The sequence below is a fragment of the Artemia sp. Qi Xiang Cuo genome, chromosome 18, assembly GCF_049724085.1.
Source record: "Artemia sp. Qi Xiang Cuo chromosome 18, ASM4972408v1, whole genome shotgun sequence".
In the NCBI taxonomy this organism is placed as follows: Eukaryota; Metazoa; Arthropoda; class Branchiopoda; order Anostraca; family Artemiidae; genus Artemia; species Artemia sp. Qi Xiang Cuo.
This window is the reverse complement of record NC_142811.1, coordinates 41,965,779-41,989,701: the sequence shown is the minus strand read 5'-3', so window position 1 is coordinate 41,989,701 and position 23,923 is coordinate 41,965,779. Positions and strand designations below refer to the sequence as shown.

The 23,923-nt window shown below is 34.9% G+C and overlaps 1 protein-coding gene across 2 annotated transcripts in view; it reads right to left on the bottom strand.

The window, feature by feature from the left end:
* The window catches only part of LOC148941510 (discoidin domain-containing receptor 2-like), a 215,233-nt gene that overhangs the window by 55,326 nt on the left and 135,984 nt on the right, over window positions 1-23,923 (bottom strand). For both annotated transcript variants that reach the window (XM_089104526.1, XM_089104528.1), the window contains exons 11-13: window positions 16,625-16,815; window positions 10,878-11,000; window positions 6,964-7,262 (exon numbers count right to left, since the gene is read on the bottom strand). In XM_089104526.1, the coding sequence (XP_088960652.1) occupies window positions 6,964-7,262; window positions 10,878-11,000; window positions 16,625-16,815 (613 nt within the window). The remainder of the gene's footprint in view (window positions 1-6,963; window positions 7,263-10,877; window positions 11,001-16,624; window positions 16,816-23,923) is intronic.

Sequence of the window (23,923 nt, the reverse complement as noted above, 5' to 3'; positions counted from 1 at the left end):
AATTTAGTAAATGGAGGATAAGCTTTCTATAAGAAATGAAATCATGCTCTTTTATTTTTGTTATTTCTTTATGTTTTATTTTTTTTACATTTTTTGTTATTTTTGCTTTTGTATATGTTAATGCTTTTTATATTTTATATCTAATTCTGGTTTGTTTTATGACCTTTAAGCTATTTAAAACAGCTTCTGAATAGATTATACTTTTGGACACTGTTTAATTTAGTAAATGGAGGATCAGCTTTTTGGTCAGAAGTAAAATCATTCTACTTTATTTTTTAACTGTTCTTTCGGGAATATAAAGAAACTTTACAAATACACTCCAGATTTCTAGATATTTTATCAAAATCAGGAATTAACGAAGAAAAGATTCATCCTCTAATATTTCAAAGTCCTTAGAATACTTTTTAAATAATGTAAAGCTTTCAAATATATTGGAAAGCTACTGTTTTATTAAAAGATTAAAAAGATATACTTTTCAAAATATTAACGTTATACTCGAGTTCCTAGAGAAAAACTTGTCCTCGTATTAAACCAAGTAGAAACTATCTTTTTGTGCGCTCCCAAAAGAGAGCGGAAGGAGAATAGAAGTCACGTCAAGTTCGCGTCCAGTAAAAAAAATAGTTCAAGGTAGAAAAAGAGAGAAAAGAAGAGAGAGAAAGAGCGGGGGAAAGTGAGAGAGAGAGAGAGAGAGAAAGGGGGACATACTAAGAAGACGAACTCGGAATAAAAAAAAAATAATTACAGCTTTTTTTTACTGAGATCCAAGATATAATTATACAAACCGAAATAAAGAATTCACTTTTTAGCTGAAACCCAGAACTAAATTAAGTAAATTACACCAGCCTTTGTTTGCTTTCAAAAAAAGCAATCAAAAAGAGCAAAGAGTAATCAAAAGAGCAAAAATTAGTAAACACAAGTTTAAATGATTCGGAGAATTTTTCTAGATCTATTTTTGAGGCAAAAATTTCACAATTGCTTCAAATCTTCTACGCTTCAAACCAACAATGTTCAAAGCTGGCTTACTGCTGGTAATGCGTTAGAACAACATAATAAAAATGTCACAGAAAATCCCTGGATATGACAAAGAAGATACAACATGTATAACGCGAGCAAAACTTAGTAGCCCATTGAAACTAAAGAGCTGGGCACACGCAGCTGAGTTCGGGAACTGATTTCCAAATCAGGGCCTATTTTAAAAGACATCGGCGTCAAGTTTAGTTTAAAAATTTTTCTATTTTCCGGCACCGATTTATAAAATCAGCGCAGATTTTCATCATGATTTTCACAAAAAAAAAATAGAGATACAAATAAATAGTCATCTAGAGGTATCTGTGGTGAAAGACCCCACTACTGAGCTTAGAATTAAACTAAGAACTAAGCTGAGATCAATCAAGTAACTATTAATAAACTTCAATTGACTATTCGTGTCATAGTCCATGATTTTTTATTTTGAAAATTTTGCGCAAAAATTTTTCTTTCAACAACATTTTTCTTACCGGTATCGTTTGTCCACGGATGCTGAAATCAGTTCCCAAAATCAGCTACGTGTGCCTCTTCAGAGCCCTTAAGTTACTCTTCAAAATGCGTCTTGTTTCCTTATTTAAATCAAAAAGCTAAAGTAATAGGAGTATAAGAGACGTTTCCAATATAATTCAAACTTCGGAAATATCCATTAGAAGTTTAAAATAGTTTGGGTTTTACATATGCGTTATTAGTGTGGCCCTAAAATTACGTCAGTGAGGTTTATGAGACTATCTAAAGTATAACTGATTTTAGCAAATAACGAACAAGTACAACAAAAATATTCTAGCTAGTGCCGGAAAAATAACCTTTGTCTTCTTTTGATTTTCCTTAATAATGTTTTACGTAAAATTCCAAAAATTTTAATGTAGATTTTACGTAATTTCTTATCAGCATCATCACACAAAACCACAAGAAAAAATTACTTCAGAGAAAATAAAACAAAACATTACCTTGGAACCCTATAGCCTATAATCTTAACTGTGAATATTCAACAGTTCGTGGTAACGAACTGTAAGTAAGGAGCGACCCGGCTCAATAGTAACCGAAACTCTAGAAAAAGGAATATTGATACCAATAGATACGTCAAAGAAATGAGATTTGTTATGCTGATTTCCAATATATAAGTTTCATGAAGTTTAGTCTTACCCATTTGAACTTACGCGCCTGAGAAAATTTGCCTTATTTTCGAAAAAAGGGGTAAACAACCCCAAAAGTCATATAACTTTAATGAGAATCATACCATCAGATTCAGCATATCAGAACACTACTCTAGAAGTTTCAAGCTCCTATCTGCAAAAATGTGGAATCTTGTATTTTTTTTTGCCAGAAGAAACATCATGTGCTTGTTTTTTTTCCAGGGGTGATCGTATCGATCCAGTAGTCCTAGAATATCGAGAGAGAGCTCATTTAAACGGAAATTAAAAGTTCTAGTGTCCCTTTTAGGTGACCAGAAAATTGGACGGCAAATTGGCCCCCTCCCACGCTCATTTTTTTCCCGAAGTCACCCAATAAAAAATTTTGAGATAGCCGTTTTGTTCAGCATAGTCGACAATTTAATTGATATGTCTTTGAGGATGACTCAATCCCCCAAAGTTCCTGGGGGAAGGGCTGCAAGTTATAAACTTTGCCCATTGTTTACATGTAGTTTTGGTTATTGGGAAGTATACAGGCATTTTCAGGAGGAATTTTTTCTGGTGAGGGGGGGGGAGGGGGTCGGAGTAGAGGTTACGGGGCAAAATCTTTCCATGGAGGATGTTTCCTTGGGGGAAGGGACATTCTGTGAAGAGGGCTCAGGATTCCCCAGCATTATTTAAAAAACGATCAGAAATTAAATAAAAAAACATGTTCTTTTCAACTGAATGTAAGGAGCAGCACTAAACTTCAAAACAAACAGAAATGATGACATATATGAGGGGGTTCGCTCCTTAGTCAATACTTCATTTTTTATAGTAAAGTTTTTTTACTACGTTCAAAAGAGCTTTTCTATTCTAGTTAGCCGGCTTTTTTTATTCAGGCGTTTGTGATTCGAACAAAATTCGAACTTTAGCATAAAGTGCGAGGTATTGACTAGGGGGCGAACTCCCTAATATACGTAATAAAAACATACGAATATAGAAATTCGTTACGTATGTTAATTCGTAAGTTACGTCAGAACAAAATGTCGAGAAAGCCATTTAGCCAAAAAAGGAAAATTAATATGCAATTTTCATTTTAATTATTCATGTGCGGTGAGCCAAAATCAATGCTGCATTAATTCAAAAACGTTCAGAAATTAAATAAAAAAAACAAGTGTTTTTAACTGAAAGTAAGGAGCTACATTAAAACTTAAAACGAACAGAAACTATTCCGTAGGTTTTTTTTAAACAATAAAAAACTTTAGCGTAAAGAGCGAGACGTTGAGGAGGGGACAATCCCTCTCATATACGGAGTAATTTCTTTTCGTTTTAAGTTTTAATGGCACTCCTTGCTTTCAGTTGAAAAAAACTGTTTTTTTTTTATTTGATCTAAGCAAAAATTTCCGTTATTTGTGAATGATCTTTGGACAAGAGCTTTCCACGGCGTCACATCTTATGTAGTTACTTATTGTTTACATTATAATTCGAATATTTACTATCTTCTTTGTGGATTAGCTTGCATGTCAAAAATGAGTCAAAACAAAAATAGCTTTATGTATACAACTTGTGTACGGGTCAAGTAACTTATACAAAAATTGTGACTTGCAGAAATGGCATGGCAACCTGATATAGGGTTAGTTATCCCAAGTGATAATTCATTTCTGGAACATCTTTTGAAAAAAATAATCAAATGTAATAAGCTGTGTTTAATGGAATTCCAATGTTTTGGAAACGAAAAATTCGATTGAAGAAAGCTGTTCGGCATTAGCTGCAATACGAAATTGAATAAGCAGAATATAATTCCCGCAGATATAAGTTTCAGAATGGAATTTCCCCATAAAAAAGCATGTATGTCAAAAACAAGCCAAAACGCCTGCAGCTTTTCAAGTATATAACTTACATACGAGTTAGATAACTTATACAAATAGTGTGACTTGCAGAATTAGTATGCTAATCTTTTATATTCCTCTTTAAAGTTATTTATCCCAGGTGATAATTTTTTCCGAACATCTTTAAAAAAAAAGAAATCAAGTAAGATAAGCTGTATTTAATGCAATCAAAATTTTTGGAAACTAAAAAATCAAAAGAAGAAAGCTGCTCAACATTAGCTATAATACGAAATTGATTAGGTAGAACATAATCTTCCCAAAAACAAGTTTCAAAATGAAATTTCCCCAGAAATAAACGCGTATGTCAAAAACAAACCAAAACGTTTATAAAAATGTACCAAAACGCTTATGTACAAGTCAAATCAAACAGTTCCTGGCAACAAACTGTAAGTAAGGAGCGACCCGGCTCAATGGTAACCGAAACTCTAAAAAACGAAATTTTGATACCAATAGATACATCAAAAGAGTCAGATTTTAATTTTGATTTCAAATATATAAGTTTCATCAAGTTTAATCTTACCCATCAAAAGTTACGCACCTGAGAAAATTTGGCTGATTTTCGAAAAAAGGGGGAAAGACCCCCTAAAAGATATAGTACCTTGATGAAAATCATAATATCATGTTTAGAACAGCATAAAACCCTACTGTAGATGTTTCAAGCTCCTATATACAAAAATGTGGAATTTTCCATTTTTTGCCAGAAGAAAGATCACGAATACGTGTTGACTTGTTTTTTTTTTTGTTTCTTTTTCTTTTCCCCAGGGGTAATCGTATCGACCCAGTGGTCCTAGAATATCGTAGGAGGGCTCATTGGAACGGAAATTAAAAGTTTTAGTGCCCTTTTTAAGTGACAAAAAAATGGAGGGCAACTAGGCCCCCTCCCACGCTCATTTTTTTCTCAAAGTCACCCAATTAAAATTTTGAGATAGCCATTTTGTTCAGAATAGTCGAAAATCTAACAAATATGTCTTTTAATATGACTTAATCCCCCACAGTTCCCAGGGGAAGGGAACAGTTCCCACCGCAAGTTATGAACTTTGCCCATTGATTACATATTGTATTGGTTATTGGGAAGTATACAGACATTTTGCCGTGTTCTTTTTTCTGGGGGGGGGGGGTAGAGGAGGAGGTTACTCGGGAGAATATTTCCGTGGAGGATGTTTCTATGGGGTAAGGGACAATTCTATGAAGGGGGTGCCGGATTTCCAAGCATTATTTAAAAAACGATCAGAAATTAAATTAAAAAAAAACAAGTTATTTCAACTGAAAGTAAGAAGCAACATTAGAACTTAAAACGAACAGAAATTATTACGTATATGAGGGGGTTCTCCCCAAAGTTAATACCTCGCTCTTTACGGTACACTTTTTTTAGTGCTTTCAAAAGAGCTATCTATTCTAATTAAACGGCCTTTGTGATTCAGGGGTTTTTTAATTAAAATTTTTTTTAACTTTTAACGTAAACAGCGTGATATTTAATAAGGGGACAACCCCCTTATATACGTAATAACATATGCGTAACAAAAAAAAACAATAAACAAAACAATCAATACGGCTCAATAGTAATCGAAACTTTATAAAACGAAGTTTTCATGACAATAAATGTATTAAAAGAATAGGCTTATATTGCTGATTCTAAATATAAAAATTTTATTAAGTTTAGTATTACTCATCAAAGGCTACGAGCCTGAGAAAATTCACCTGATTTTTTAAAGAGGGGGAAACATCCCCTACAAGTGAAAGAATTTTAATGAAAATCACACCGTCAGATTCAGCGTATCAAAAAACCCTATCACATAGGTTTCAAGCTCATACCTGCAAAAATCTGCAACTTTGTATTTTTTGCCAGAAGAAAAATATACGAATATAGAAGTTCGTTGCGTAAGTTAATTTGTAAATTAAGTCAGAAACAAATTTAGAGACAGCCATTTAGCAAAAGAAAAGTAAAATTCCTATGCAAATTTTGTTTTCTTATTCAATGACGGCGAGCCAAAATAAAAGCTGCATTAACTAAAAAACGATCAGAAATTAAATAAAAAAAACAAGTTTTTTAAACTGAAAGTAAGGAGCGACATTAAAATTTAAAACGAACTTTGTGATTCAGGGTTTGTGATTCGAACAAAATTCGAACTTTAGCGTAAAGAACGAGGTACTGACTAGGGGGCGAACTCCCTAATATACGTAAAAAAACATACGAATATAGAAATTCGTTACGTAAGTTAATTCGTAAGTTACGTCAGAACAAAATTTCGAGAAAGCCATTTAGCTCAAAAAAGGAAAATTAATGTGGGAATTTCGTTTTAATTATTCATGTGCGGTGAGCCAAAATCAATGCTGCATTAATTCAAAAACGTTCAGAAATTAAATAAAAAAAACAAGTGTTTTTAACTGAAAGTAAGGAGCTACATTAAAACTTAAAACGAACAGAAACTATTCCGTAGGTTTTTTTTAAACAATAAAAAACTTTAGCGTAAAGAGCGAGACGTTGAGGAGGGGACAATCCCTCTCATATACGGAGTAATTTCTTTTCGTTTTAAGTTTTAATGGCACTCCTTGCTTTCAGTTGAAAAAAACTGGTTTTTTTTTATTTGATCTAAGCAAAAATTTCCGTTATTTGTGAATGATCTTTGGACAAGAGCTTTCCACGGCGTCACATCTTATGTAGTTACTTATTGTTTACATTATAATTCGCTGTCCCCTCCTCAACGCCTTGTTCTTTACGCTAAAGTTTGATTTTGTCTCATAACTTTATTTTTTTAAACAATAAAAAACTTTAGCGTAAAGAGCGAAGCGTTGAAGAGGGGACAGCCCCTTTAAAATACGGAATAATTTATGTTCGTTTTAAGTTTTAATGTCGCTCCTTACTTTCAGTTTAAAAAACTTGTTTTTTTATTTAATAACTTAAAGAACGGCTTGACTTGCAGTAATAACATTCTAACCTGATACATCCCTCTTTAGAGTTATTTAGTCCGGGTGATAATTCTTTCAACTTTAGGTACTGATTCAGGTCACCATACTCCAGATATTCCAGTAAAACACAAAACGGGTCATCACTGGCACATACACCAAGAACACGGCAAATATTTTGATCAGCTAAAGCTGCAAGCATCTGCACTTCTTGGAGAAAGGCAGCCTTGTCCTTTCCTGATGTTGGGGGAAGAAATTTCGCTGCAACAACAGTCTTACGAGCCTCATGCATAGAACCATATTCAGGAACAACGGTTTCTGCCACGTATATCTAAATAAGACAAACGTGAAAGGTTCATACAGATAGTGTGTAAGCATGGTACATATTTATATAATAAAAATTACGAGAATATCGAAAACGAGAACTTATTCTAGTAGGCCTACTATCTTATTTATTTGCATTTTTGAACATTTTCATTTTTTTTTCCTAATATGAATTTCTACTGACCTCTAATCTTTGCTCTTTAGCTCTCAAGCATCATATATCTTCAAATTAGTTTTGTTTAGTTTTCTCTTTCTCAAAATATTCCTTCATTCCCAACTCTTCGTTTTAGTTTTTCGCGTTTTCTGTCATTATTTTTTTGCTCTTACTAGTTCCTCTATACTTCGCGTATGTCTTATAATTTCCTTCTGTTATTTAAATTTTGCCTCTTATAATTCATTCTGTTTGTTTCCTTATTACTTTTAGGTTTTTCAGTCGGGCACGTTCATAAGGTTTCACTGGCGAGGTGGTAACATTTCTGTGAAGGGGGTATATAAAAAATTACGCTTCTGCTTCCCGCAGTATATAAATTTGCTACAATAACTTATTCTCTATTCCCTACATAACTTTGTTGTTTAAGAACTTGAAAAACAAAAGAAATAGACATATGTGATTGATTATAACTTTAAACTAAGCCAATTTTTCTTTTAAAGTATATCTGAATCAAGTGCCCAACAAGCAAATCGATTTAAATGGTTAAATCAGACTACTTCAAATCGGGTCTCGCTATAAAACTTTCAACTAGATTAACAATATGTTGTTCAACTTCTTTTTTAGAAAAATGTTAGAAACATTTTTTTAACAATCTTCAACAAAACTGACATTTTGTTGACTCTTACCGCTTTTCTGCAATCCTAAGAATACTCTGTATTTAACTAGTGACCTAGTCAATAATCCTTTCTAAAATGTCCATGTAAATTAATAAAATTTATAGACAGTTCAGGTCCCTGACCTTGCATGAGTTTTTTTCTTAGATACATGTATATGCTTACATATGTCCATGCTTATTTCCAATCATAAAGTGCAGAATACAAACCTAATGGAGTAAAGAGGAGAAGATAAAAATATCCTTTAATACAAAAGCAAAAAAAGGGAGAGTGGGTGAGCCCTTGGAGTATATTGCGAATGAAAGCTAAATTGTATAATTTGGAAGCATCTCGTTATTCCAGGGAGTGCAACTTTCCTTTGTGATGTGATCGTTCCACTTGGTGTTTTAAAAACGTTAACATCACAAGTACGTAATTTATTAAGTACTAAAAAATAGCTTTATACTACAAAAGCAGAAAAAAAAACATTAAATAAGGACTCTCAAAGAAGTGTTATCAATACACAGCCGCTCCAAATATTACTTATCTGTTTTCTGACAGTAGCAAGTGAGCTTTTAATTCAAATATTTTTAAAAACATTTCTAAGAAATATTAGAGTGCAAGAAAAGTGACCAAAGTAGTACGAGAGAAAGAAGGTACGGGATTACTTCAGAGTTATACAGAGTGGCTATAATTTAAGCAAAGTATAATCACCTACGGAACAAGTACTGACAAAACCTATCCTCTCCACACAAGAAAGTGACCCTTTGTATACCTATGCTAACCTGGCAACTAAAAACCGTAGTTACACAATTCATGCCCGTCACTCGTTGCCTGAATCACACTGTATAATAATTATTAGCCGGAGCAAAGTAATTCGCCTCAAAGCAATTAAGTAGTACAACATTTTGTGTCTAGAGGCACTGAGGTACGCGAGATCACTTTTGGAGAATTTTGTCAATACTCACTTAGTAGGTAATCATACTTTGAGTTTAAGGTTAACTTAAACTTTAGAGCGACCAGTCCAGGCTAAGGCTCTCCTAGTCTTTCAGGCAAAAAAATCGTTTCAAGCAATACACGAGTTGCGCGGAGATTTTTGTCAATCGGCACCCCAAGGTAAGTGAGGTGGTCCTGTTGATGAAGGTGTGTCCCTCGAGAGAGACAGCAACTGGATCATGGCTACGGCGATTAGAAGCGAGGATATCGATTTTATTTTTTACTAAACACCACATATCGAACCTTATTTCAATTTGGCATGCATCCAGCTTATATTCAAAATTTGGTCGGCACAATTTTCTAAATATATAACAATATATATAAACATATATCCCCCTTTGACACACAAGTAATATTAACGTTCGGTTGTAGTTCAACAACGAACTAATTGAACAAAGGTAGAATCAAAACATCTTTTCAATCCCTTTTTAATTGGAATTGCTGGGTTGAGAACTGTGACACAAGATAAAATGACCATTAACTCTGGCTCTTATGGATCACACACGTAGACCCTGCATGTTATAAATAGCCCCGATAATTGAGGAGTTAAGACAATAATTACTTGCAAAATTTTCAGTTACTATGGGCTGGAGTTCGTTCTTGACTAGGTTGCGGCGATTGTCCCAATCATGGTGAACAATATATGCGCAAGAATCTCGGAATCAAACGCTCTAGAAATACGTGGCCTGGTCATAAAAGAGTACTTCGTCATCAAACAGTTTGCGATAACGAACTGCAAGTAAGGACTGACTTTGGGAATTAGTAAGTGAAACTCCCAAAAAATAGTTCCGATAATAACACATTCCTCAAAAGAATTGAAAATTTATGGTAATTCTAATTATATTAATTTCATTTAGTTTGAAATTTCCCATCAAAAGATACGACCCTGGACACATACACACACACACACACACACTATTTTAGTAGTTTTAATGGTTAGTGACGTTTTAGTGGTTGCTCATTTCAGAAAATAATGAAATCCCGACCATTCATTGTTTGAAAAAGTTTCTTCAAGTAGATGTATTAGGATGACAATCAGATCCGTTTAGATCCATCATCTAAACTATCATTATTCTACAGAAGTGTACAACGTGATGTTGTATTTAAAATGATCACTCACTTTCAACCTCCGAGGCGTAATTAACTCTATAAAAAAAGCAAGAAGTGAATAAGAAATTAATTCTAAATTCTTTGAAGAGCAATCAATCACTCAAAAGGCCTTTTTGAGTGGTTCAGATGCAAAATTGATAGAGCAAATAAAAGAAATACTGTAGAGAATTGAAAAACGATAACTTACTAGTACTGAGTATTAGGTAATAAATATCTGATAGAAGAAGTTTTTGCCGTTTATCTACATTTATGTGTTTGGGAATGGAAAATGTCACTGTAAATTGTCGATTGGTTGCAACAAACCGTCAACAGCCATTGTCAAAGAATGTCAATTCAGCGTTTTGGTAAGTAATGAGTCAAATTAGATTACAAAGTTATTTTATCATAATCAACGAAGAACATTTTATTTATCAATTCAGGGAATCAGCTTTTAGCTAAATAAAAAATAACAATAAATCTTACAATCGTAGAAAGTTAAGTCGAGAAAATATTTTGGCGGTAAATTTACAAACATATTTTAATAGTAACAGTAGCTGGCTAGTAAAATCTGGCTAGACAAATCTGGCTAGACAAAATCTGGCTAGGCAAAATCTGGCTAGATAAAACAGTAGGTGGTGCACTAAATCAAACCTGTGAAAAATGTATTGACCATAATGTGTTTTAACTTATGAGAGCCAATATACTGAAATATAAAATAAATTATTGAGCTCACAGTTCCAAAAGTTCCGCTTGCGATTCGCTTTTGAAGCTGCAAACTTGACATGGAGATATCAGGAACAACCATTTTCTCAAATTGCTTCCGGAATGATTGAGTATTGTTCATTCTTGATGAGTTCTGGATGTGAAAAAAAAAAGAAAAAAATTTGTCAGTTGTATTTAATCATTTAAAAATTGAGTTTTTTGGGTTAATTTTTCGCAGTTCCTATTATTGACTTACGAATAAAGTGAACATACCCCTCGATGCCTTTTTTTAAGGCTCTTTACGAATATAGATAATTTCGGAGATCACACTGCCTTTCCATGACGATAAAATAAAAGTCCAAAATAGGGATAAAATCCTTTTTAATACACAGTGTATAATAAATTTCACAAAAAATACCAGATATTTTGGTCACATATACAGTGACCGTCATCAGTAGTAAAACTGGTCAGTTTTACTACTGATGACGGTCACTGTATATGTGACCGAAATATCTGGTATTTTTTGTGAAATTTATTATACACTGTCTATTAAAAAGGATTTTATCCCTATTTTGGACTTTTATTTTATATTTACGAATATAATAATTTCTTCTATCACAAATTCAAATTTAACCCCCCACCCCACCCCCCCCCCCTAATGTGCAAATATATACCCTGAATTGTAACCACACAAAGAATTGTCTTGATCAGCACTAGTTGAGTTATTGAAAAGTTGTTAAAAACATATCACTAGTTTATAAATAAGTTTTTCAAGAGTAACATATTCCAGAAATACTTATTTGTAACAATTCAGACATCATTTATTAGGAGACCTTAAAATAAACTATTTTCATAACATTTTAAGCTTTTCAATTGTTATCGACAAAAATAGTACTGGATTTTGCGACTCAAAACTTTGCCATCAACAATTCATGGTATATTCCAATTCAGGGTATATATTTGCACATTAGGGGGTGGGGGTGAATTTGAATTTGCGATAGAATCGATTATTATATCCGTAAAGAGCATAAAAAAAGGCATCGAGTGGTATGTTCACTTTAATCGTAAGTCATTGATATGAACTGCGAAAACTTTACCGTTTTTTTTAGTTCTGTCATTTAGCAAAGTACTATTATTGAATCGAATACAATTGAATCAATCAAATTAAATATCACTATAGAATTAAATATTAGCGAATTAAATACTAAGAACAACAGCAGACATTAATGAGTAAATAACCCTTTAGTGAGATTTGAACGCACATCTTTCATAATACTAAGTTGGTGGCTTGAACGCTTTACAATGATAATAAGCAGGCACATACATGGGAAGGGAGGGGTGCTTCAAGCCCAGACTTCTCCCCAAAATATGCATATATTCAATGCCTTCCTATATTTGTCTTACAATTCGCATATTTATTTTTATTTTTCGGGAGGGGGTGTCATTATCCTACCACTACGAATAAATTTTCTAAAGCGCTTATATTACTAAATCAAAATGTGTTGGTGCATCCCAGTTTAGCAGATTCAGTGACTAGGACTAATTTCCCAGTGCGCAAATAGAGAGTTCACCGAGAGAAACCACGTACAGCAGGAGGCGCGTGTCAAGCAAGGCAAAAGTGTGCCAGCGCGGTGGAACTGTGTCGAGCATCGAGGGGACTCTGCCACACATGTCGCAACTACTCCGCATGTGGCGGAACTGTGCGGCATATACGGCGCTCCGAGACATACACTAGGTGGTGGAAAGTGGGCAAAATTTCGAAGCATAATGAACATGAAAATATGATGAAAATGAATAATAACTAAATTGTATATTCGGATGCGCATCGTCAGGCCAGGAGGTGCAACTTTCCTACGGTGTAATGAGATCTTTCCACTTGGGGTTCTAAAAACCTTGACATGACAAGTCTGCAGTTTATTGCACTTAATTATACGCCGTGCTAAAAAAAATTAGCTTAACAGAGCACTACTTAATAGGGAGAATTAGGGACTCGTTGTAAAACGTTTCTTTGGAGGTTAGGACCTTTCCAGCAAGGCACCGTTGAGTGTCTACAAGGGCATTACTGTTTCCGAAAGATAGACAACAATCTTTACTAGCGTTTGAATGTTTAGAGTCGTTCTGTTGTTATATTTATAGTTAATTAACATTATCTGGGCGAAATTAAAAGAGTTTATGCATTGAACAGTAAAGATAGAGCAGCTCTTGTCGGTAGTAGGTAAGAATTTCCAACTATAAACAATTGGTAAAGTTCAAATTCTCCATTTAAAAGTTACAACCATGTGAAAGTTTAAAAAATGTTTGGAAAGGGAGGGGACAACAAAAAAAGAAATGCAATCTTACTCCAAATTACACTACCAAACCCGGCATATTCAAGAACCCTGGATCTGCTATTCTAAAGTCTCGTCTACATAAGTACGAAATTTGGTGTTTTTGCTGAATAGGATGTCCATTGATGTGTGTTTAGTTGTTCTTTCTTTGTTTATTTTTTTTACCAGGTGGCAATCGTATCAAACCAGTAATACCAGGAGGGGCTCATTCGAAAAGAAACTAACTGTTCTAGTCGGTTTTAACATAGATTATATTAAAAAAAAAAGATTTTTCAACTGAAAGGAAGGAGCGACATTAAAACTTAAAATGAACAGAAACTATTCCGTATATGAAGGGGCCTCCCCCTTCTTCAACTCTCGCTCTTTACGCTAAAATATTAAAGGTCTTTAAGAATCCTTTTCATTCAAATTAAACGACCCCTCTGTTTGAGCATTTTTTCTTACAGAATTATGGAAAAAAGTCCATTTTAGCACAAAAAGTGAGTGTCGAGAAAGGGGTAGCCCTTTTCGTTCTCCAGTTCCGTTATTTTTTTCATAGTTCCGTTCTCCAGGAACTATGGGGGGGGGTCAAGCCATCCCGAAAAGCATAGTTATTGGAGCCTTTAACTCTTCAACTCTCGCTCTTTACGCTAAAATATTAAAGGTCTTTAAGAATCCTTTTCATTCAAATTAAACGACCCCTCTGTTTGAGCATTTTTTCTTACAGAATTATGAAAAAAAGTCAATTTTAGCACAAAAGTGGGTGTCGAGAAAGGGGTAGCCCCCTTCATATACAGAATTATTTCTGTTGTTTTAAGTTTTAATGTTGCTCCTTACTACCAGTTGATTTTTTTTTTTTTTTAATTTCTGACCGTTTTTTAAATCATCCCAGGAAATCCACTCAAATATAAAATACTCCCCCGTGTAAAAATTTACTTGGAAATTCCCCACGGAAACTTTCCTTGCCACGGAAAATTTCTCCCTGTTGAAAATACCCTCCCCCTCCCCAGAAAATTCTGTATATTTCCCAAAAGCAAATGCTGTATGTGAACAATGGGTAAATTGCATAACTTACATTCCGTTCTCCAGGAACTATGGGGCGGGGGGTCAAGTCATCCCGAAAAGCATAGTTATTGGAGCCTTTAACTACGCTGAATCAAACGGCTATCTAAAAATTTTGATGGGATCTCTTTGGGGAACACAGGGGCAACGGAGGGGGACTAGTTACCCTCCCATCCTTGTCGTCTCTTAAAAGGGCCCTAGAACTTTTGATTTCCGTTCGAAGAAGTCCTTTTCTGATCTTATAGGATCATTGGTTCAATATGATAACCCATTGGGAATAAAAAATAAACACGCATCCGTGATCTTTCTTCTCGCAAAGATACAAAATTTCAAATTTTTGTAGATGAGAGCTAGAAACCTTGACAACATGGTTCTCGGATACGTAGAATCTGAAGGCGTCATTTCATTAAGGTCGCTTGACTTTTTGGGGTGTTTCTCCCATTTTTGAAAATCAGACGAATTTTCTTAGACTTGATAAGTTACTATTTTCTTTTGATAAGTTACTTTATATTAAATACTTTTATTTATTTTGAATCAGCACAAAAAGGCAACTCTTGATATTTCTATTGTCTTCAAAATTCCGTTTTTTAGAGTTTGGGTTACTGTTGGGCCAATTCGCTACTTACTTACAGTTCGCTACTAAAAATTGTTTGATAAGCTTCTACCGAGCAAACATTCTGGGATACTTAGGATAGATTTAGGATTATTGAAAGGATATTTCTAAAGCCTTTCAGATGCGACACTACTGTGTGGTGGCGTATTTGTCCCTTAACATAGATTAATAAGAACAAGTTTTTTTTACAATAAAAGTAAAGGGAAGTTAAATCTTAAAACAAACAGAAGTTTTATCTGACTTTGTCTCCCCTGAAACCTTTACTCTTTATAATGAAGTTTGACAAATGCTTTCCTGAAAGCATTTTAGAACGCAACAAATGTAGCAACTTGACAATTTCATTTACCAATTATCTTAAACTTTTACATTGAAAATGTAATTTTTAAAGGAAATCCTATTTGTAAAATTTCCATATAAAAACAGTTTTTGGTATCTTCATTGAAAACAATTAAAAAAAATTGCCCCCCTGGATTTTAAAAACTATATTTTCCCCACCCAAGTTTTCTTGATTTGCCATGTCTGTTCGTTTTGAAGTTCATTTTGTTTGTTTTGAATTTTTCTTATTTAGATCTGTCACACTTTCCATCATCTTTTGTCAAACTAGGCTGTCATCTTTCAGATATTTAGTGGAAACATTTTTTCCAACAACTAATTTCAAGCTAAGAATCATTTCCAGGATATCTCTAATTGGTGGAATTGTATCAAATTATCGCATCTGGTTCTTTGTTCTCAGATTAGGGCAATGATTAGGAAAATTGCCTCATCAAACTGAAAATGGAGCTGACTTTGGCAGAGGCCAATAGGTCTTTTTATCTTGAAAAAAAAAACTGCTAAATTGATTCTAAACAACTAGACCTAAGGTAAATTTTGAACTGAGCACTTTAGTAGAGCGTACACAAACAGAAAATATTACTGTCTTATCCTTAATGTGTTTAAAGCTTGCTTTAATTCCAGTAGTTTATCTTTGTGACTTTTTATTACTCCACCCCACTACGACAAATTATGTTCACGGTTTTTTTTTGCTTGTTAAGTTTTATTATTATTCTTTCAAAAAAAAAAAAATCATTCAAAAACACGAACGGCAAGATTTCAACATTACAAGATACTTACCGTACGTCTTTGTTTTAATACTCTGAAAAGAAAAGATGATATTCAATAGACACTTTAATTGGAAAAACTTTTTGTGGCAAATATTTCCAACTGTCAAGATATTCAAATTCAATGCCAGACGTTTTATACGAAAACACATTAAATACAAAAACAAGCGTTTAATAATTGGTGTTTTAAATTATCAGTTCGCTTAGGAAATCTCAGTATGCACTTAGTTACAAACTCGAATAAATAAAAGAAATACTTCTCAGTTTCTCAAAGATAACCAATTGATTTTTGTCGTTTTTTGTTAGTTGGTGGCTCATTATCGTAACCTTTCATATTGATTGTTGGTTTTTATTTAGGCCTAGTGAGGCGATTATTTACCCGAATGAGCTTTCCTTCGGGCTTTGTTGTATTTATTGTTTATGAATAAAATTCCTTTCGTTCTTAAAAAAAATGATGCAGCGGGATCGGTGATCATATATTCAGGAGCGTAGCTCCAGAATTTTTATTTGGGGGGGGGGGCAAGAGGGGTCCACATACGGAGAGTAAAGGGATATGGCCTATACAAAAAATTTCCAAATTATTGGGGGGGGGGGGGGTCAACCACCCCCCTTGCCCCACCCCCAAATGATGTCACTGCATACATTATACACTAAATTCAAAACTATCTGCAAAATTCGAGACCCGAATTCTTGACACTACCTTTTTTGAGGAGCTGCTAGTAGAGCCACTTTTAGAGGACAAAGCGCGTGGCATCGAACATTTGTGCAAAGGGCCAATGCTGGATTTGTCAACGAAAGTTGAAAACTCTTGAGAGGGTGCACTATGATCCGAAGAGTTGTGAGGTAGTAACGGTACCCCTTGAACGTCGGGTATAGCATACTCGTACGCATCTGTAAATTGAATGAATTAATAAATACTTTTGTAATTTGAACGGATTAATAAAGACCTTGATCATAATTAAATAAAAAACAAGTTTTTTTTTTAACTGAAACGAACAGAAATTATTGCGCATAAGAAGGGGGTTGCCCCCTCCTCAAAACTTTGCTCTTTAAGCAAAAGTTTTTTATTACTTTTAAAAAGCGTCTTGTTGTTCTAATGAAATGGCCCTTGTGTTTCGGAAGTCATTTTTAAAGAATCGGGACAAAATTCCAACTTTAGCGTAAAGAGCGAGGTTTTCAGGAGTGGGGCAACCCTCATCATATCCGTAATAATTTCTGTTTTTTTAAGTTTTAATGTTGCTCCTTACTTTCAGTTAATTTTTTTTATTTAATTTCTGATCGTTTCTTAAATAATGCCAGGAAATTTGGCCCCAACTCCACGGAGAAACCCCCTCCCCAAGAAAATATCCTCTTAACAATTCAATCCCGGTGAAAATTTACCCCGGAGAATGACTCTTAACCACTCTGTGCGTAAAATTGAGACGGAAAAGAGAAAGCAAGACCTAAAAGAAAGAATTTTGTATAATAATACTGGCAAATTCCTGCAGTGCATAATTTCCCCTGGCAATTCCACTCCCCGGAAACTACCCTCCCCATGGAAAGTTCCCCCGTGGAAAAAACCCTCAGCAGACAATTTCCCCCCCCCCCCGCCCGGAAATGTATGCATGCATCCCAATAACAAATACTGCGCGTAAACAATGGACACATTTTGTAGCTTAAAGACCATTCTCCTGGGGCTGTAGGGGGGTCACGTTATAGCCAAAGGCATAATTGTTGGGCCTTTTAACTATGATGAACAAAATGGCTATCTCAAAATTTTGATCGGATGATTTTGGGTAAAAATGGGCGGGGGAGTTACCCTCCAATTTTTGTGGTCACTTAAATAGGGCACTAGAACTTTTAATTCTGGTTCGAACGAGCTAGCTCCCGATATTCTTGGATCACTCGGTCGATGCAATCAGCCCTGGGAAAAAAAATAATAAAAAAAAATAAACACGCACCCGTGATCTTTCTTCTGGCAAAAAAATACAAATTCCACATTTTTACAGATAGGAGCTTGAAACCTATACAGTAAGGTTGTCTGATACTCTGAATCTGTTAGTGTGATTTTCATTAAGATCACTTGGCTTTTAGGGAATGTTTCTCAACCTTTCGAAAATCAGGAAAATTTCCTCAGGTTTGTAACCTTTGATAGGTAAGACTAAACTTAATTAAATTTATATATTTGAAATAAGCATAAAAAGCCAATTCCTTCGATATATTTATTGCTATCAAAATCCCGTTTTTAGAGTTTCGGTTACTATTGAGCTGGGTTGCTCCTTACTTACAGTTCATTATCACGAGCTGTTTGATGTAAACTTACAAAATTATAATTATCCAATTATCAATTATCCAAGAGAAGAAAGCTGATTGAACTTCGCTTAATTAACATTTTCACATCATTTAGTACATTCGTTTCGAGGGAAAGGGGTAATTATATAATTGCCACTGACCCACCTACAGGTTGTGTGTGATATTTTCATGTTTCTGAGGTATTTGCCAGAAACAGTTTGCTATGGCTTAAATCACACTTCACTCCTCCTGATCAACATTGCCCTGCTGGCACTCCCTTTGAGAATTTCTTAGAAAACAGTGTTTGACTAATTTCTTAGCAGTGTATAATTCTAGGCGTAACACCGATATTATATCTTTATAAAATTACTACTAGAAATGGTAATGGTTCCACATTATTTTGATTATGCATCTCTTGTTTTTAAGGGAAAAGCCAATAATGGTGATAGTATTGGCCCCAGAGAAACTAACCTGGCGCGCGTGATATATTTCAAAACATAAAGCTACAAAACAATTTTATATCCAGTTTAGAAACTTTAAATTGGTCTCATTTGGCGCTTGGTGCACAGTTCAAGCGACAAAGCATCACTATGATAGGAAGAGTTCGCTCCTTTATACTGTTACTCAAAGATTTTGATCCCAAGCAGGAAAAGGGAGTAAATTTTGGAATAAACTTTATTTATAACCGCATTAAAACAGAATAGTATTTATATTAAGATTAAGTTAATCTTGAAATGAAAAAAAAAACATGTTTAAAGAGTAAAACATGGCCTATAATAACCAAAAGTTTGAAAACGCGTTTAAAAAAACAACGACAAAAAACTGAGAGAGAATTGCCAGTTGTATTCAAAAATAATAACTATTATTTCTATTAATTCAAATACTACGAGTTTTTTCCAGAAACAAATTCATAGAAAATTCCAAAAAAGAGATTTAAACTTCCCGAAAAGGGCATCAGATAGAAATGAAAAGTATACCATTGGGATCGCCATTGTATACCCTGTGCAGGGGAATTGCAGCACCCCATCTTGAACAACAAGGAGAATTACTTTTTTGCATGATAAGCACCGATATGTCACTTTATTCCGTTTTTGCCAGGGGGGATTCGTATCGAACCAACCGTCGTAAAAAACTAGCGCTTTACTGAAAACTAAACCTGCTTGAGGTGTTTAAAGAAGTGTAATTGTATGCTAATATCTATCGATATCATGGTCGTTGAGAGACTGTTGAGATCCTTATAATTTAGTCTTTGTTTTGTACAGGCTAGTTATAAAATTTTCTGCTCCTAAGAGAACATTCTGTTTTTCTTTCGGATCAGTTTTTTGTTTATAAGTAAAGCGTTAGTTTTAAGAGTTTCACAGATAATGGAAAATATAAAGTCATTTTGTTTGAGCCACTTTTACAGATTTTGCAGATAATCGTAATCGGGAAAGTTTAGTTTTTATTCGTTTTAAGTTTCAAGGTCACTTTACTTCCTTACAAAACTTTGTTTTTGTTAGATCAATCAATTCTAGAAGCCACCGAGTCTCCGATATGATGACTAGTGAATCAAATCCCTTTTATTTTCACAAATGCTATTAAAACTGGGTTTCATCTCATTAAAAAATTAGGTACTATATTAGCAAATACTATAGTAACTATCAAGGGCACATCCAGGATTATTTCGAAGGGAGGGGAACTTTAAAAAACGCATCAAAATCTGTTTATATGCATTTTTGTTACGTTTTCACAAGTTGGGTAAATTTTCAGGGGGTGGGGTCAAACCCTATGACTACCCCTGACCTGGGTAACATTATCCGCTAGTTACTGCATTACATTATTTCAGAAGCCACTAAATTAGCTATTATATAAAAGCCATTGTTGCTATATCGTTGGAAAAACGGTTGTCGCTAGAACATCGTTGGCAGACACTGTTCCTTATTGCTAAGAAAATTAGAATGAAGAAAAGACGGTAATTCCGAAAAGCGATACTGGGTTTGTTCGGATTGACTTGCTTTCTTTCGTTCAATTTCCGTAATACATAGCCCATAGCCTACTCTACTGGGGAAATTAAAAGAAACAAATCAAGTCAAAGGGAAGATTATGTTGACAGAGAGCATTGACGAAAAAAAAGAATAATAGTAAAGCTACTGTTTTAATTTGCTTAAAACGCAGGTTTAATAAAAAAAACGCTTATGAACATAAAAATGTTCAGGCTATGAAATGGATACATTTAAAAGGGTTTGTAGGGTCACTTCAATATGTTTTTTTTCAAATGATCATGGAGTCAAAGACACTTTGACCAACTAACTGAAGAAGAGGAATCCCCACAAGGCCACTACTGAGCACTGCAAAACAGTGACATACATACAGGGTTATACAGGGTTATGCGGATAAACCCGTCTCCTCAAAGAATAAATAAATGTGATAAAAGATGTTTCTATCATAAAATGGCTGTTTCAAGATTTTGTATTTCCACTATTACCCTTCCCCAGTCGCCTAAAAGTCCTTGACATAAACCCCCTCTCTTCAAAGTCCTGAGTGCAGTTCTTGTACCAACCCGTAATACATGAATATAAATGACATTCATTACGAATAAATCAATTTTATCCATCTATTTAACTGCCAAAACTATCCATAAGTCGTTACGAAATTAATAGTCTCAGAATCTGTTAAAAAAACTAAAAAAAAACTTGAACTATCCTTGTAGCTTAATTCATCTGAATCTACTCCTTATTTGTTACGACCTTAATCCATAGGACTATATACGCAGCAAATTGGAAAAAAATACAAAAAACATCATCACTAGAATAAGCTCCAAGTCATTCTATTGCACCCTCCCATTGTTACGCTATTTAGAAATCCGCGTGCTTATGTCACTCAGAGCTTTGACAGAACCCATTGCCTCCAACACCTGGAGCCCATCGACCCCCTACCCCTTTGAACAGTATATTGAGAGGATTCCCCCCCGGTGGCTAATTGGATATGCTCCATTGACCTTCACGCTAGTTTCAAATAGCGCAGATCTTTGGATAGCCTTATTATTGCAGACATTTGTGCCTGTTGTTCGAGACCCTTGTGGAAAGTATCCGATGGTTCTTTGTTTTGTGTCAAAATACTCCATGTTTTTATTAGAAATGCGTCTGTTGAGTCCATATTTCTGTTCACACGGAGAAAAATGGTGGCCACATAGATACATTTTTGTTGACATGAATTGGCAGCATTTGAAAAAGGTTTTTTAATGTTCCCTTTAGATTTGCTATTTCCTTTACAAAAAAGGAAAAAAAAATCTTGCCACATTTCCTAATATAAAAACGAAAATATTGAATAAATTGCTATATAAAACAAACAAGAAAAAAAAAATAATAACTACGTGGGAGGGGGTGTGGGGGTCATCGATACAACAATAAATCCTGAAGCGTTGGGAAATTGCTGTAGGCTAACAACCGAAAAGACTTGAAAGCTCAATTTTCCAACCAGGCTTTTTAATTTGTTGGATTCAAAATTTATTTTTGTCTTGTAAGCGAATATCTTGTTCCATACCCTTACGGAAGATATCGGACAACTTTTCATTTGTGTCAAAATACTCTATGTTTTAAACAGAAAGTTAAAAGAAATTAAAATATTCGTATAAATAAGTCTTAAATTAAACAGAAATGCTGTTCACTAAACAATCTGATTTTGGAAACACATTTGTGCTGAAAATGAGTTGTATACTTATTACTTTACGAATTACAAATACTGGGAAATCCTATCTGTAACTGGCTAGTCTTAGCATTTGTCACACAGATCAAGATTGCTCACTCGGGGGGGGGGGGGCTTGAAGACTTCAGCATTTCTACTCCCCCTCCCCCCCTCCCCCCAAAAAAACACGCCAAATTGGCTGAAAACATAAAAAAATTTTTTTTTTTAATCCTGAAAAGTATATCCTTTTCAGGGAAAATACATCTCTTGCATAATTTTTCTCCTGATCACCAGCTTCAAATTGAGCTCATTTGATTGGAAATTGAAAGTTTTCTTTTACTGTTTCAAAGCTTAAAAGTCATGGGTAGGGAACCAGTCCCCCTCCCGTGCCCTTTTATACCTCCCATCCCGTTCTTAAACTTCATGATATCGAATCAAAATTTGAGATTTTCATTATGTATACAATTATGAAAGATCCAGCAGACAGGGCTTCATTGATGTAATGACACCGACCCCCCAGTCCCTATGGCAAGGGCTGCAAATTATGCAAATTGCCAATTGTTCGCAAATGGCTTTCATAGTGGAAAAGGGGTGGCTTGTTTGATCTTGGGTATCTGATTGGCTCGAAACTTCAAGGAATCGATCCCTGGGTCGCAGGTGGCACACACTTTATTGAGGAAGGGTTTTTTAGGGGGGGGGGGGCTCAAATGGACAAAAATTGGTTTTTCCTGAATAGTTTTAGAATTGCTGCCGAAAGTCCTCAGACCAAGAGGAGCCCTACAAAATTTTCTGTAGAAACTTTTTTTTTGTAGGACACCCCACAAACGGGGCTTGAAAAAGGGTCAAATGGGTCCAAAAGGGGAAAAAGGGACCAATTTGCGTGTAACTTGTATGCTTAATTCCTTGTGCTAATGGGCCCAGAAGGATTAATATAAATAATATTGACTCCTCCGAAAAAAAGGACCCGACAAAGGGCCAATAAACTTTTTTTCCTAAACGGGTTGAAAATCAAAACTAAAATTTTCTTGACTAAAAGGAACCTAAAATGCAAAAATAACTTTAGTTTTGGGGTATGGGCCCCATCAAAATGGGGCCTAAAAAAGGGGGGTCATGTGCGATCGGTTTTGGAAGTTATATCCTTAATTTCTTTGACCAGGGGGCCCTATTTTAGAAGAAAGAAAAATGAAGAAACATGAATCTCTGGGAGCTGGGGACAGATACAGGGCCAAAGTCATGCTAAAGCTGGGACCCGGGCTTCTCTAATATGGGTTAGGCTGGAGGATAAGCTTGACAGTTCTAGGAATCATTCCCTGGGCTAAGGGAACCAAACATTTTTTTGAACCAAAACAATGCATTTTTAAGAGTTGATGACACTGACGGATCTAGGGGGGGGGGGCAGGCCCACTTCAAAATTTTTTCTGGCGCCCACCTTCCTTTTTCTTTTTTTTACTCTTTTTAAAAATTAAATTTATCAATTAAGTTAACTATTGGCACCCTTGACACCCCCCCCCCCAAAGATTTTGCTTATTGGCACCCTTTTCACAATGCCCCCGGAATTTTGCTCTAGATCCGCCCCTGGTTCAAGGAGCATGAATAGGTTTGAAAATTAATGTTAAGAAGATTAAAGCCGCTTAGACTAGGAATAGATGAAGGTGAAGAGGCGATATTGGGTAACAAGAAGATCGAGCAAGTGGATAGCCTCACTTGTCTTGGTAGTGTTACTAGTAAAGATGGTGTACGCAGTGAAGATTTAAAGAGCGGCATAACCAGAACCGAGGGTGTTTCCTCTAAGTTGAAAAGTTTGGAAGAAAAGAAAGAAAAGTCTACGATCAAGATCAGAATATACGAAACTACGATCATGACAATGGTCAGGTACGATTGTGAAACATGGGCGCGTGGGAGACAGGAAGAATTTTTCAATATTTGAAGTGAGTCACCATTAGCAGCAGTAGTTCATGATATATAAGTATCTATGGCCATTGGTTCTTTGAACGAGAGGCATGCGTGATTTAGACTTAAAGTTATACAAACAAAATTTGTTAGCGCTATAGACGTTATGTACTAG